Here is a 15,765-nt window from a genome sequence, read left to right as displayed (position 1 = left end):
TTGCATGCGGCGCCTGTGGAGTGTGGAAAGTTACTGGAGCGCGCAGCCGCGCTCGTCTCTCACAAGGAACGTCATGGCAGTGATTGACAAGCCAGAGGGCCAATCCGTGCACGTCTCTCACAAGAAATGTCACGGCAGTGATTGACAAGCCAGAGGGCCAATCGTTTATGCGATGATCGCGTAATCGATTGGCTGATGTTTTTAAGGCCCTACCTCGTGCACAGATGATGTATATTAATTTATTCCTTTCAGTGCACCTAATAAATAGTCTTTTATCAGTTAGTAAAGACAGTTTCAAGTAATATTGCAAAAATGTATAAAACAAAACATCCTCTTTAGCACCTTTAACTTCAAAACGAAATTAGATATTTTCACCAAAATTGGCACACATATGTATGGGCACACTTTGAGGGAAAAAAATGGAGATCGGGCAATAGATGGCGCCATAACTGTCAAAAAAAAAACTTTAAAAACATGTTTTTCCTTACTGAATTGCCTGTATTGGCTGTAAATGGTCTTTTCCATCTATGATCTAAGTGTTTACATGCTTGCTGAATAAAATATAATAACTTTTTATATGCTTAAATTCTTGAACCCCGGTAAATGTTGCTTGCAGCTTTAATTTTTTTTATTATTATTATTTATTTATTTATTTTTTATAAATAAGATTGCTTTTAAAATAGCAGTTTTCATATATTTTGAAGTTATGTAATTACCTAAAATCCATAAATTAGCATGTACTGTCACATTTACATGTGGTTAATCGTTGTTTTAAGGTGTTACAAGTGGGACTTTAGTTTTGTAGGCGGTCATGTTAATCCGAAGAGATTCAAGTACGGGTCTCTGCAGGACATTAATGATTGATGGGCGAAGCCATAAACAGAGGGGCGTTTTTGAGGGCGTTACCTGATTTGCCTACGTCAGAGTGTGGGTAGGGTTTAGGGGTGGGGTCGGATGAAGGGGATAATTTTCATTGCATGATATATAAACGCCCACCAGTTTGAAAACACCCAGAGATTTAGTTTCTGTTCACGAAGCTAAACTATATCTGGACTGTTTTTATTGAATCTGTAGGTTCTGCAGTGCTTCATTTTTTCTTCTGTAGGATTTATAGGGAGCGGTTTCATTTTTAGAAGTTTACTGCAAAGAACGAGAACTTTTAAAGGGAACGAAAATTAGAAAATGGTCCGTGTGAAAGTTTCAGCTGTGTGACTGTCGAGTTGGAGAAACGACCTCAAAGCGTTAGTTTTACAGCGTCGTGTCCCAGCCAGGTTAATAATGAATTTATATCTGTTTCGCCAAACCCTGTTTAAACGCTGTTTGAAATACGCCAACAAAAATGAAGTACATGAGCGAGGTTATTGGCTGCAAATGTGCAGATTCAAAACATCTGCACCAAAAAACTTCTGCGATTATGAGAGCATGAGACAGGCTTACAACGTACAAGTTCCTCAGCAGTTTAATTTCGCCAAAGATGTGCTCGAGCAGTGGGAAACAAAAGAAAAGGTAATTTAAGAAATGTATTAAGTTTTGCTTCTAATGTTGGTAATATGTTTGTCGCCTATTTTTACTTAAAGCTAGATAATATTTTGTAATGATTCGAAAAACGTATAACTTAGCAGATCAGTAGATGTTGTAAATGTGGGAGGGAAAACAGTGGGAATATGCGGGAGTGTTTGGAAACCCGTTTGTCATTATTTTGTAATTCCGTTATGCAGTACTTTTTGAATTTGCTTGTGTGTAATTACTAATTTACTAAAAAAAAAAAAAAAAATCAAACCAATTACCACAAAACATGACGAAAATCATCAGGTCCATTACTAATAATTATTGATGCTTGCGGTTTTGTTTTTTTTTTTCACCCCAAAAATTCTGTCATTTACTAAACCTCATATTGTTCCACATTTATGTATTTGTTTATTTATTGAATACAAAAGGAGCCATTAGGCAGGAACAAATAATAGGTATGGTATGAATTATCATTTTGCTATTTTGTTTGGTGACACTAGTGCAACAGAAACATTGAATGTACAATGTCTGTTGATAGTTTAGTATTATATAATGTGGTGACTTATTAAAAAGTATTGTAAAGTAATATCCAAATCTAATGTATTAAAATTAGGAACACTTGTGAAATTGCTTGATGTATTGTTGCTGTGTATTACAGAATGGACAGAGGTCGTCTCTTCCAGCTCTGTGGTGGGTGAATGACAGCGGAGAAGAGGTCAAATGGAGTTTTGAGGAGTTGGGCTTCCACTCAAGAAAACTTGCAAATGTTCTGCATCAGGTGTGCAGTTTGGGAAGAGGGGACCGTGTGTTCCTTCTTTTACCCCGAGTCCCTGAGTGGTGGCTGGTTAATGTAGCATGTCTCAGAACAGGTAGAGTCTTACAGTCCTGCTGAAATAGATTTGTTGCGCATTTGCTGAGAGAGATTTCTATTGTTCTTTCACCCTTGTTCTGTTTCTAATTGGTTCACTCTTGGGGTTAAACTTTAATCTAGTTTTATTGCTTAACGCTGCTGGGGAAATATGCTAGTTTGGACCAGCTTAAAGGGTTAGTTCACCCAAAAATGAAAATAATGTAATTTATTACTCACCCTCATGCCATTCCACACCCGTAAGACCTTCGTTAATCTTCGGAACACAAATTAAGATATTTTTGTCGAAATCCGATGACTCCGTGAGGCTACATAGCCAGCAATGACATTTCCTCTCTCAAGATCCATAAAAGTACTAAAAACATATTTAAATCGGTTCATGTGAGTACAGTGGTTCAATATTAATATTATAAAGCGACGAGAATATTTTTGGTGCGCCAAAAAAAACAAAATAACGACTTATTTAATGATGGCCGATTTCAAAACACTGCTTCAGGAAGCTTCGGAGCATAAATGAATCAGTGTATTGAATCATGATTCAGATCACGTGTTAAACCGCCAAACGGCTGAAATCACGTGACTTTGGCGCTCTGAACAGCAGATTCAATACACTGATTCATTTATGCTCCGATGATTCCTGTTTTGAAATCGGCCATCATTAAATAAGTCGTTATTTTGTTTTTTTTGGCGCACCAAAAATATTCTCGTCGCTTTAATATTAATATTGAACCACTGTACTCACATGAACCGATTTAAATATGTTTTTAGTACTTTTATGGATCTTGAAAGAGGAAATGTCATTGCTCCCTATGAAGGCCTCACGGAGCCATCGGATTTCAACTAAAATATCTTAATTTGTGTTCTGAAGATTAACAAAGGTCTTACAGGTGTGGAATGGCATGAGGGTAAGTAATAAATGATAGAATTTTCATTTTTGGGTGAACTAACCCTTTAAAGTTGAAGTGTGTCATTTTACAATGTTAAACTTTCATTAAAGGATAAGCTGAAAGTTATTATGGCAGATATTATAGTTATAATTCCACACTATTTTGCCTAAATAAATTAAAAAACAAAACATTAAAAACTAAAAGTTTTTTGAATGCTGAGTTTAAATTTAGGAATCACAATATTGTAATATAGGTTTAAATCAGGATAACTGGAAAACATTTTCCTAGCCATCTCAATGGCAAAAAGTGTCCCAATTTGCATACCTACAGTATGCAGTGCACAACTTAACCCTGGGAATTCTCTATTTGTGAGTGCTTTTCCTTTTTCATTGTTACCCCGTTTCCTCACACAGGTACGGTTCTGATCCCCGGCACCTCTCAGCTCACGGCTCGAGATATCCGCCACCGGCTGCAGTCGTCTGGGGCCAAGTGTGTAATCACAGATGAAACTTTGGCACCACTGTTGGACACAGTAGCCTCAGAATGCCCTTCCATCTCCGCTAAGCTTCTGCTGTCCCACAGGGCCATGCACGGCTGGGGCAACCTGACAGAACTCATGGGGTCAGTGAAGAACAAGGGAGAGACATGCATGTACAGGGGAACTTTAATTTTGTGAAAAAATGAGTGCACACCTTAAATATGTGTAAAAAAATAAAAATAAATAAATAAATAATACAAATTAGTGAGAAAATTAAGATCAGATGTTGTGTTTGTGTTGTAGAAGAGTGTCAGATGATCATGTTTGCGTGGACACCAGGAGTGAGGAGGCCATGACTATCTTCTTCACTAGTGGAACAACTGGCTCCCCAAAAATGACCCAACATAGCCACTGTAGTTACGGTCTGGGACTCACGGTGAATGGCAGGTTTGTGACATCATTCTATATATATATATATATATATATATATATATATATATATATATATATATACAGTACAGTCCAAAAGTTTGGAACCACTAAAATTTTTAATGTTTTTAAAAGAAGTTTCGTCTGCTCACCAAGGCTCCATTTATTTAATTAAAAATACAGTAAAAAACAGTAATATTGTGAAATATGATTACAATTTAAAATAACTGTGTACTATTTAAATATATCTGACAAAGTAATTTTATTCCTGTGATGCAAAGCTGAATTTTCAGCATCGTTACTCCAGTCTTCAGTGTCACATGATCCTTCAGAAATCATTCTAATATGCTGATTTGCTGCTCAATAAACATTTATGATTATTTTCAATGTTGAAAACAGTTGTGTACTTTTTTTTTCAGGATTCCTTGATGAATAGAAAGTTCAAAAGAACAGCATTTATCTGAAATACAAAGCTTCTGTAGCATTATACACTACCGTTCAAAAGTTTGGGGTCAGTAAGAATTTTTATTTTTATTTTTTTGAAAAGAAATTAAAGAAATGAATACTTTTATTCAGCAAGGATGCATTAAATCAATCAAAAGTGGCAGTAAAGACATTTATAATGTTACAAAAGATTAGATTTTAGATAAACACTGTTCTTTTGAATTTTCTATTCATCAAATAATCCTGAAAAAAATATTGTACACAAATATTTTGTACAATTGCACACATTAAATGTTTCTTGAGCAGCAGATCAGCATATTAGAATGATTTCTGAAGGATCATGTGACACTGAAGACTGGAGTAATGATGCTGAAAATTCAGCTTTGCCATCACAGGAATAAATTACTTTGTGAAATATATTCAAATAGAAAACAGTTATTTTAAATTGTAATAATATTTCACAATATTACTGTTTTTTACTGTATTTTTAATTAAATAAATGTAGCCTTGGTGAGCAGACGAAACTTCTTTTAAAAACATTAAAAATCTTAGTGGTTCCAAACTTTTGGACTGTACTGTGTGTGTGTATATATATATATATATATATATATATATATATATATATATATATATATATATATATATATATATATATATATATATATATATATATATATATATATATATATATATATATATATAATACACAGTATAAAGTATAGGTGGTATTGTTCAAAAGTTTGGGGTCAGTAAGATTTATTTGTCTTGAAAGAAAATACTTTTATTTTGCAAAAAATTTATAATGTTACAAAAGGTTTCTGTTTCAAATAAATGCTGTTATTTTGAACTTCCTGTTCACTAAAGAATTTTGAAAAAAATGTATCACTGTTTCCACAAAAATATTAAGCTGCACAACTGTTTTCAACATTTATACTATTAATAGTTGTTAATTGAGCATCAAATCAGTATATTAGAATGATTTCTGAAGGATCATTTGAAAGGATTACTGAAAACTGGAGTAATAAATTCAGCGTTGCCAAAACAGGAATAAATTACATTTTAAAAATATATACAAATAGAAAACAATTATTTTTATTAGTAATAATATTTCACAATATTACTGTTTTTACTGTATTTTTGATCAAATAAATGCAGCCTTGATGAGAATAAGAGACTTTTTTTTTCAAAATTATTTTTAAAAAATCTTACCAACCCTAAACTTTTGAAATGTAGTGTATAACATAAAATGTCTATAAATTGTGTTAATTCTTAAGGTACTGGCTGGATCTGACTGAGCAGGATGTTTTTTGGAACACATCGGATACGGGTTGGGCCAAGTCTGCGTGGAGCAGCGTGTTTGCTCCATGGATCCAGGGAGCATGTGTGTTTGTTCACCATATGCCGCGCTTTGATACAAGTACAGTTCTCAAGGTACAGGAAGATCACAGGTCCATTCTTGACACGAATGTTCTGCGTGAATATTAAGGAACAAGAACCTATTCAAAGTTGTATGAAAATGTTTTATTTAAAAAAATCACAACACTTAATCTTACTTTAAAGAGATATTGCAAATCAATAGTAAGGCTGCATTTATTTGATCAAAAATACAGTAATGTGAAATATTGTTACAATTTAAAATTAATTTTTGTATATATATTATTTTAAAATGTCATTTATTCCCGGGTTGGCAGAGCTGAATTTTCAGCATCGTTACTCCAGTCTTCAGTGTCACATGATCCTTCAGAAATCATTCTAATATGCTGATTTGATGCTCAAGAAACATTTATTATTATTATCATCAATATTGAAAACGGTTGTGCTACTTAATATTTGTGTGGAAACTGAGATTCCATTTTTTCAGCATTTTTTGATTAAAGGTGCCCTAGAATGCTTTTTCACAAGATATAATATAAAACTAAGGTGTCCCCTGAATGTGTCTGTGAAGTTTCAGCTCAAAATACCCCATAGATTTTTTTTTAATTAATTTTTTTAACTGCCTATTTTGGGGCATCATTATAAATGTGCAAATTTAGGCTGCTTCCCCTTTAAATCCTCACGCTCCCCGCCCCCAAGCTCGCGACTCTATAATACATTGCATAAACGCAGTTCACACAGCTAATATAACCCTCAAAATGGATCTTTACAAAGTGTTCGTCACGCATACTGCATGCATGCATCAGATCATAGTATTTATTTGGATGTTTACATTTGATTCTGAATGAGTTTGATAGTGCTCCGTGGCTAAAGCTAACATTACACACTGTTGGAGAGATTTATAAAGAGTGAAGTTGTTTATGAATTATACAGACTGCAATTTACTCACAATTTACAAATATCACTAAAAATATCATGATATGGATCATGTCAGTTATTATTGCTCCATCTGCCATTTTTCGCTATTTTCCTTGCTTGCTTACCTAGTCTGACGCAGATCCAGACGTTAATACTGCCTTGTCTAATGTCTTGAACATGGGCTGGCATATGCAAATATTGGGGGTGTACATATTAATGATCCTGACTGTTACGTAACAGTCGGTGTTATGTTGAGATTCGCCTGTTCTTCTGAGGTCTTTTAAACAAATGAGATTTACATAAGGAGGAGGAAGCAATGGAGTTTGAGACTCACTGTATGTCATTTCCATGTACTGAACTCTTATTATTCAACTATGCCGAGGTAAATCAATTCAATTCTATGGCACCTTTAATAGAAAGTTCAAAAGAACAGCATTTATTTGAAGTCTTTTGTAGTACAATAAATCTCTTTATTGTGACTTTTGATCAATTTAATGCATCCTTGCTGAATAAAAGTATTTCTTAAAAAAACAACTTCTTACTGAACCCAAACCTTTGAATGGTAGTGAATGTTTAATAGGATTCGTTGACTTTTTTTTTTTTTTTTTAACTAGAATTCATTCAACAGAACAGAAGCCTTCTGGTAACACTCATGTTTTTCTCCTGACAGACTTTGAGCAGCTATCCCATCACCACATTCTGCACGGCACCAACAGCCTATCGAATGCTCGTACAGGATGACATATCCAGGTACTGACTGTAACTGCGTGCTGTGATGTATTTGATTTCAAATGGATTCTCTTTTAGCTCTAATTTTTAGCTCTAAGATATTTATATGCTTCATTTGTTGATTTTATGATTATCGGTTTGTATATTTACTTTTTAGTGGCATGTAAGTTGCAACATTTTTAACTGAATTGGCTATTAAATGACTGAGAAGCTTAACCTGGACTGGACTGGAGATGTAACGATCACAGCAGAATCCAGATGAATTTGTTTGGTCCAGGTGTAATCCTCATCTTTTTCCTGTGGTTTCTGACAGGTATAAGTTCCAGGCCCTTGAGCACTGTCTGTGTGCAGGAGAGCCCATTAACCCAGAGGTGATGTGGAAATGGAAAGAGCTCACTGGACTGGACATCTATGAAGGATACGGACAGACTGAGACTGTAAATCTTGGATCAGTTTGTGAAGAATCAATATAGACAGGACTGAAAATGGGTTCTAAAGTAGCATCTGTTTTCATTAATATTATATATTCATAGATTCATGAACAAAATCCTTCATGATGAACAAAAGGAGAATAAGTTTAAGCTTTGCCTTGTCTGCAATTCATTCCTCTTTTTTCATTCCACCCAGGTTTTAATAGCAGGCACATTCAAAGGCATGAAGATCAAACCAGGATCTTTTGGGAAGGCATCACCAGGATATGATGTTCAGGTGCAGTAACAGCCTGTCCAGGGTTTAAACAGGGTGTAATAGTAGTTTAGTGTTATACTTACTGGCTTAATATTAAATATACTGTGAAATCAAAATTCTTGTTTTGTTTTTTTTGTTTTTTTAATGGTATATTTCAGTATTTATTATAAATGATTTATACGTGCACATCATTTTAAGTTCATGTGCCCTCTTAATCTTTAATCGAAATAACTTCCCATTCCGCTTGCAGCGACATCTCTTCTACACTGTGTGCAGAATTATTAGGCAAGTTGATTTTCTGATCATATTTTTTTTTCCAAGCACATTTTACCAATTCCAATCCACATCAATCTTAATAACTACTATTAATATTGTTTTTAATCATTTGTAAGTGATATATATTTGTTCATGAAGGCTGGAAATGAAAAATGCCTTATATTCAGGTGTGCAGAATTATTAGGCAGGTTTTCTTTTACAGGCAAAATGAGCCAAAAAAGACATTTAACTCAGACTGAAAAGTCAAAAATTATTAAATACTCATGAGAAAGATGCAATACTAATGCAATACTAGAAATTGCAAAGTTAAAGCATGATCAAGGGACAGCAAAATGCTCACTGGGTCAGCGGGGTCATACAAAAACAGGTGGAAAAGAAAAGACACGTTAACTGCAAAAGAATTAAGGTGAAGAATTAAGTGTGAAACCATCAGGAACCCTTTAGTCTCCAGCGCCACCATTTTCCAGAACTGCAACCTACCTGGAGTCTCCAGAAGTGCAAGGTGTCAGGATCTCAGAGACTTAGGTTAGCTAAAGAATCCTAAAAAATGACCCGCTCTTAATAAGAATCACAAACTGAAGTGATATAAAATACATGAAGACTGGGTTTTTATAGACCTTATAAACAGACAGCTTGAGAGTGACTCCTGAAGGACCAGCACCACATCCTCTTGTACCACTGTTTGAAGAATTTATCTTCCAGAATCTGGCAGTAAGGTGTGGGAGTACATTTTTAGTCCATCTCTTATCCTGAAATGTCCGTCTTGCAGACATGAACTAAAAATGATCTTCCAAAACTTACTTTTCCACATGTTTTTGAATGACCCCGCTGACCCAGTGAGCATTTTGCTGTCCCTTGGTCATGCTTTAACTTTGCAATTTCTAGTATTGCATTAGTATTGCATCTTTCTCATGAGTATTTAATAATTTTTGACTTTTCAGTCTGAGTTAAATCTCTTTTTTGGCTCATTTTGCCTGCAAAAGAAAACCTGCCTAATAATTCTGCACACCTGAATATAAGGCATTTTTCATTTCCAGCCTTCATGAACAAATATATATCACTTACAAATGATTAAAAACAATATTAATAGTAGTTATTAAGATTGATGTGGATTGGAATTGGTAAAATGTGCTTGGAAAAAAATATGATCAGAAAATCAACTTGCCAAATAATTCTGCACACAGTGTATTCTCTGATGATGTGTTTACTGGTGAGAGGGCGGGACAACCTGTCACTCACATGACATCACAGCAATAGCAAACCACAATGATCCAACCATCCAATCAATTCCTCGTGGAAAAAATTAAGTCCCGCCCTACATTTTTTCTTGTTTGAGAAGCTGTTTCACTCCAATATACATCAAAATAAGGAAGAAAAGACTATCGCCACTTCCATTTCATGTCGGCTATAAAGTGGACTATTATGTTTTTTGTTCTTTTACTTTTACTTTTTTTTTTTTTTTTTTTTTACTTTCTTTAGTGTGTAATGTTGCTGTTTTGAGCATGAAAAGGGTCTGCAAAGTTACAAAGTCACTCCAAAGGGAGTTATTTTTTTATATTGGTAAGCACTGTTAGAGAATTCTCTGAAATGCCTTGATTGTAGTCTTGAGATTTCTTCTGGGAACATTCACGTCAGCAGTGTTGGGGGTAACGCATTACAAGTAACTTGAGTTACGTAATCAGATTACTTTTTCAAGTAACTAGTAAAGTAATGCATTACTTTTTCAATTTACAACAAAATATCTGAGTTACTTTTTCAAATAAGTAACGCAAGTTACTTTTCACATTTATTGACTGACAGATCTCCTGTCCCCATATTGAGAGAAATAAAGTGCAGAGTGTGTTGTGTGCGCTGTGTAAGCATGATGATTATTATAGTTTTAGACTAAATGTGAACATGCATTTACTCATTTCACTTGCACGAAAACATTCAGTATTCCTCAAAATGAATAAAAACAGTGAAATGCAATCTCAGCAAACCTGTAATAATAAACTATATTAAATTACACAAATATACTTTGTATTTAATCTCAATTATTAACCAATGTCTTTGCTGCTGACCTTCAATATACCTAATTCAGCCATACTAATAATCAAAAAATACTTTAGATTAGATTTAGAAATAAGAACTAGAACTTCTTTCTTCTCTATTATATTTTTCTTTAATCCAGAATGGCAGCACAGCTGAAAGGTTTGTTTGAGCTGCGCCCTCTACTGTACAGGTGTAAATATGCATTTCCTTCAGCCTGAGGCTTATTGATTTCACTTTTGGTGTAAAAATGCCTTTTTGCCAAAAATATAACTTTTTTGTTGTTATTAAAAAACAAACAAGCAAGCCCAGCCCCGGTGAGAAAAAGTAACGCAAAAGTAATGTAACGCATTACTTTTCATAAAAAGTAACGAAGTAACGCAATTAGTTACTTTTTTAGGAAGTAACGCAATATTGTAATGCATTACTTTTAAAAGTAACTTTCCCCAACACTGCACGTCAGCATATTCCTCATTTAATTAATTCCCTCCCAGGGCATATGAAAAAAATTGGACGAGGCCTGGTTGAGTTGCATTAATAATGTGTTGAAACTCGCAGTTATAGCAAGGGTGTGACATTTCCAAAACACTCTAGAAGCAGTTGACCAATCACAACACACTGGTCCAGCCAACCAATCAGACAACATTGTTTTTAGGAAGGAGTGGCTTATTAGAGACCATCTGGACTAAACAGAGCATTACTGAAGGACTAGGAAGAGAGGTGCTGCAGCAATGTCCAATATGTGGAGAAGAAAAAAGTTTTTTGAAAAACTAAACATGAACACCTATTCTTGTAGACCCCAAAACCAAAATCAAGACTTTAAAAAGGTATAATAGGTTCCCTTTAATAATAACTGTAATATTTGCTCAGAAATATGATCTAAGACAGATAATGAATGAAAAGACAAAGTTTAAAAATTACAGAAAAACATAATAGGTGTTTTTAATAGGTGCTTTTCACTGATTGGATTGAAATTCTGAGGGTTTTATTCTGAACTATTTTGGTTTAAGGTGGTAGATGAAGACGGTTCTGTTGTGCCACAAGGACAAGAGGGAAACCTCGGCATCAGAGTGAAACCAGACAAACCCTTCTCTCTTTTTACAGAGTATACGGTACATTTACCTTTTCTCACATTATTAGGCTCTGTACTAATAATAAAGCTGTTAAGCTGGAATAATTGAACATATTGATCTAAATTCATCCTGTAGGGGGAGCCGGAGCGCACAGCAGAATGTTTCCATGGTGATTTCTACCTGACAGGAGACAGGGGAATGATGGACGAAGAAGGATACCTGTGGTTCATTGGCAGAGCTGATGATGTCATCCTGTCCGCAGGGTACGGAATTCTGCTTTGAGCATGATGATAATGTCAGATTTTTTTTAATCTGACTTCTCCTATTGTGTGTGTGTGTGTGTGTGTGTGTTTTAGGTACCGCATTGGTCCATTTGAGGTGGAAAATGCTTTGATAGAGCATCCAGCTGTAGCAGAATCTGCTGTGGTCAGCAGCCCTGATCCGGTTCGAGGAGAGGTAGTGCAATGCATTCTGGGATTGCAGTGTGACCTTAGAATTGGGCAAAATTACCTAACTTAGAAAGCAGCTCTATGCCTTAAAATGGTGTCTAATAAGTAGGTAGCTCAAGAGATCTTGTATTTATTTTATGTAAAAGTGTAACCATAATTATTACACACAATATTTACATTTAATTTGTTTTTAAATTGTGCTGCTTCATGTTTCAGGTGGTGAAGGCTTTTGTAGTGCTGACAGCAGATTTTAAATTTAGAGACCATAAGGAACTGATCCAGGAACTGCAAACACATGTGAAGACTGTCACGGCTCCTTATAAATATCCACGCAAGGTAACTTACAAATAGAGTTCAGTGTTTACTCATTTAATCCTTTCAATTCAGTCAATTTTAAAGGAATATTTTTTCCAACTTTAAAATATATAAATTCTTTTTTTGTCAGATTGAGTTTGTGGATCATCTGCCCAAGACAGTAAGCGGTAAAATAAGGCGTGTGGAGTTAAGAAAGAAGGAATGGGGACAGAAAACAAGCTGAAACTGGAAACAAGAAAACGAGTTTCTGTTGAAATCACATTCCACATCTTTATATGCAACATTCACAGGTGTCTTTTCACTTTAAAGCAGACTGATAAATTGATCTACAAACTTGTAGTCCCTCAGCTCGCCTGCAGGTGGCAGCATTTCACTACAATGAAGTTGCAGAACTCATTTCCATTATTATTCCATATACATTTGAATACGTTTTAATGATTCTACCTCGTTTAATCATGTTTAAAGGGTTAGTTCACACCAAAATGAAAATTCTGTTATTAATTACTCACCCTCATGTCGTTCCACACCCGTAAGACTTTTGTTTATCTTCAGAACACAAATTAAGATATTTTTGATGAAATCTGAGTTTTCTGTACGTCCATAGACAGCTATGCAAGTGACACTTTGACGCTTCAAAAAGTTCACAAAGTAATCGTGAAAGTAATTCATATGAATTGACCCTTCGCAAAGACCCGCCCCCCTTAGTTACTGTTGCTTTGGACACTGACAACACGTCGACAGACAAGACAGAGCAGGTTACTTATGATATTAAAACAAAGTCTCGGCTTTCAAACTGTAATTTTTTTTTTTAAGAAATTCGAACAATAAAAACCGTTTTGTGGCTCTTTAATGTGTCTTGACAGATTGCTGTAGCGCCTCAGCTCAAGCAGCTCATGAACCGATCATCTCTTCCTACTAGTTAATTTATAGCATCAAATAAACATGAATGAACATGAGAAGGAATGTTGTTTCAAACGTGGAAAGATGTCAGTATACCATTTTTCAGTTCAAGTCCACCAAGGTTAATCTTCTAACTGACTGTTTTCAACTGGCGTTATGATTGGTTAGATCGCTTGTCAATCAAACTCCCGGCGAAGGGTTAATTGAGTGGTTTAGTCCAAATATTTTGAAGAGACACGATCACTTTATATGATGAACAGATTTAATTTAGGTTTTTGTTCAGATATAAACATTGATCAGAGAACATAAACGGAAGCTCAACTGAACCTGCTTGACGCGCGAGAACAAAACGGCGTTACACACGAGAATGAACCTCATTAGTTCTCGCACATCAAGGGAACATGCTTGGGCTTCTGTTTACACAGCTGATGTGTGAGGTGACGAATGTTTATATCTGAATAAAAGCCTAAATTCAATCTGTTCATCATATAAAGCGATCAAGTTTTTTTTCAGAAAATTTGGACTAAACCGCTCAGTTCATATGGATTAGTTTTACGATCTCTTTACAAACTTTTTGGAGCATCAAAGTGTCAGTTGCATAGCTGTCTATGGAGGGACAGAAATCTCTCAGATTTCATCAAAAACATCTCCATTTGTGTTCTGAAGATGAACGAAAGTCTTACAGGTTTGGAACAACATGAGGGTGAGTAAATAATGACAGAATTTTCATTTTTAAGTGAACTAACCCTTTAAGTTATACGTTTATAAGCTTTGCTTTTTATAATTCTTTTAATCTTAAATTGTAGATTATATTCTGCATATGCAAAATCTAAATGTGAATCAATTTTAATTTTAATTTCAAATATTAAGCCTTAATAACATTAAAAGCCCCTTTTGAATTAATTAATAAGAGTTTTTGGGTGACTTTATGTTAGATAAACCATGTTTATTATCTCCTCCAAACAGAGTGCGCCTTTATTCCTCAAGAGCATGATGTCATGTGACTGATGACAGATGGCAGACACAAATCTGATCTTTGCTGAATGATGAGAGGATTTTAAGGTTATGAAGATTTCTGAATTTGTGGAAATTTTACCCTACAGAGAGGAATGCAGTGACTTTTCAGATGACAAATCTGTTGGTAAAATTAGTTTTGACCACTAATGGAGATGGCGTCACTGCTAACGCCCACAATGTATGAAAAATGAAAGGGTAAATTTTTCAAACTGCTAAAACCAAGCTGTAAATTGCCCACACTGGTTATTCAAGGACCATAGAGGCAGAAATGTAGTGGCGCAGCACACTCACTATAATACAGTAATGAGAGACAGGTGCTTGCGGAATTGACCTGTTAATGGGGCTTATGTTTATCGGGTGGAAAAACAGAGCCATACTCTTTATTACTGAAATATATCAAGCCAAAATGTGCCAGACATCAACACATTCAACTGCTTCCTGGCCTATGTCATTAAATCAGACTTTGGATGTTTGTTTTGACAGTCTGAAGGATGTCAGTCTGAAAACAGCAGTTGTTTGTGCATCTCAGAGTGAATTGAATCTGTCGGATTTGGTTCGCAGCAACTGTTCTGAATTGCTCAGACTGCAAACTGGCTGTCAAAACCTGTGAGCTGCTTACCTGTCCTTACAAAACAACAAGTACTGTGGCTGTACCATGAATAGTACCAAATGGTAATATGGGTTTAATGGTATAGAGTGGGTTCCAGGTTTGAGATTTGAATAGAAAAGAATGTCCTATTCAGTATGTTATTAACATTTATTGATATATTTATATTTTAGAATTGTAAGTTATAGAGGTCATTCTACAGAATTGGTTCAAAGTCAGAGTTGGAATGTCTTGAAAAAAGACGTTTTTTTCCACAAATTTTGTATGTATGCAAATTGTATAATATCCAAGGTACACATTTCTAGTAACTGTACAGTTAATTCTCATATTGTATTTTCAGAAAGTTTTGGAATATTTTTCCTCTCCCCAAGTTTGTCACTACCGAGACACAATAATAAATAATTTAATATGAAAGATTACTTTGACCTCTTAAGATTTTGTTTACATCTTCCTTGTAAATATATTTTTTGCTATATATATATATATATATATATATATATATATATATATATATATATATATATATATATATATATATATATATATATATAAAAAATGTTCTCACAGGTAATCAATAATTACAATTTTAACATTTCAAGTGTAATTTATGAGATTTGTTGTATTTTGAATCCAGTCTTTCTTTGTAAAAGGCATAAAGTTTATCATACTGATTTAAAGTTAAGGATTCATTAGTTTGAATATACATTGACACTATCATAAACACTATCATAACATCTTAGTTGATAATTGAATATACTTTATTTATGACAGAACATC

General features: G+C 34.5%; 1 protein-coding gene across 2 annotated transcripts; it reads left to right on the top strand.

Annotated features, from left to right (window-relative positions):
* Nucleotides 1-1,027: 1,027 nt before the first annotated feature.
* On the top strand, nt 1,028-15,407 carry acsm3 (acyl-CoA synthetase medium chain family member 3). Of its 2 annotated transcripts, XR_007180758.1 has the most exons (14): nt 1,028-1,506; nt 2,168-2,378; nt 3,678-3,885; nt 4,046-4,189; nt 5,890-6,046; nt 7,578-7,657; nt 7,950-8,073; nt 8,264-8,344; nt 11,638-11,739; nt 11,836-11,963; nt 12,057-12,156; nt 12,366-12,485; nt 12,595-12,754; nt 14,331-15,407. XR_007180758.1 is itself a non-coding variant. In XM_048162764.1 (13 exons), the coding sequence occupies exons 1-13, from the start codon at nt 1,279-1,281 to the stop codon at nt 12,685-12,687; spliced, it is 1,776 nt and encodes a 591-aa protein (XP_048018721.1). In that variant the 5' UTR covers nt 1,028-1,278; the 3' UTR covers nt 12,688-13,012. The 2 variants fall into 2 exon arrangements, 1 of the variants encoding a protein (XP_048018721.1); XM_048162764.1 differs by lacking the exon at nt 14,331-15,407 and having other exon boundaries at nt 12,595-13,012.
* Nucleotides 15,408-15,765: the final 358 nt, after the last annotated feature.

Source organism: Megalobrama amblycephala, linkage group LG17 (genome assembly GCF_018812025.1).
Source record: "Megalobrama amblycephala isolate DHTTF-2021 linkage group LG17, ASM1881202v1, whole genome shotgun sequence".
NCBI classification, from domain to species: Eukaryota; Metazoa; Chordata; class Actinopteri; order Cypriniformes; family Xenocyprididae; genus Megalobrama; species Megalobrama amblycephala.
The sequence above is the reverse complement of the archived record's forward strand: the minus strand, read 5'-3'. Positions and strand labels throughout refer to the sequence as shown.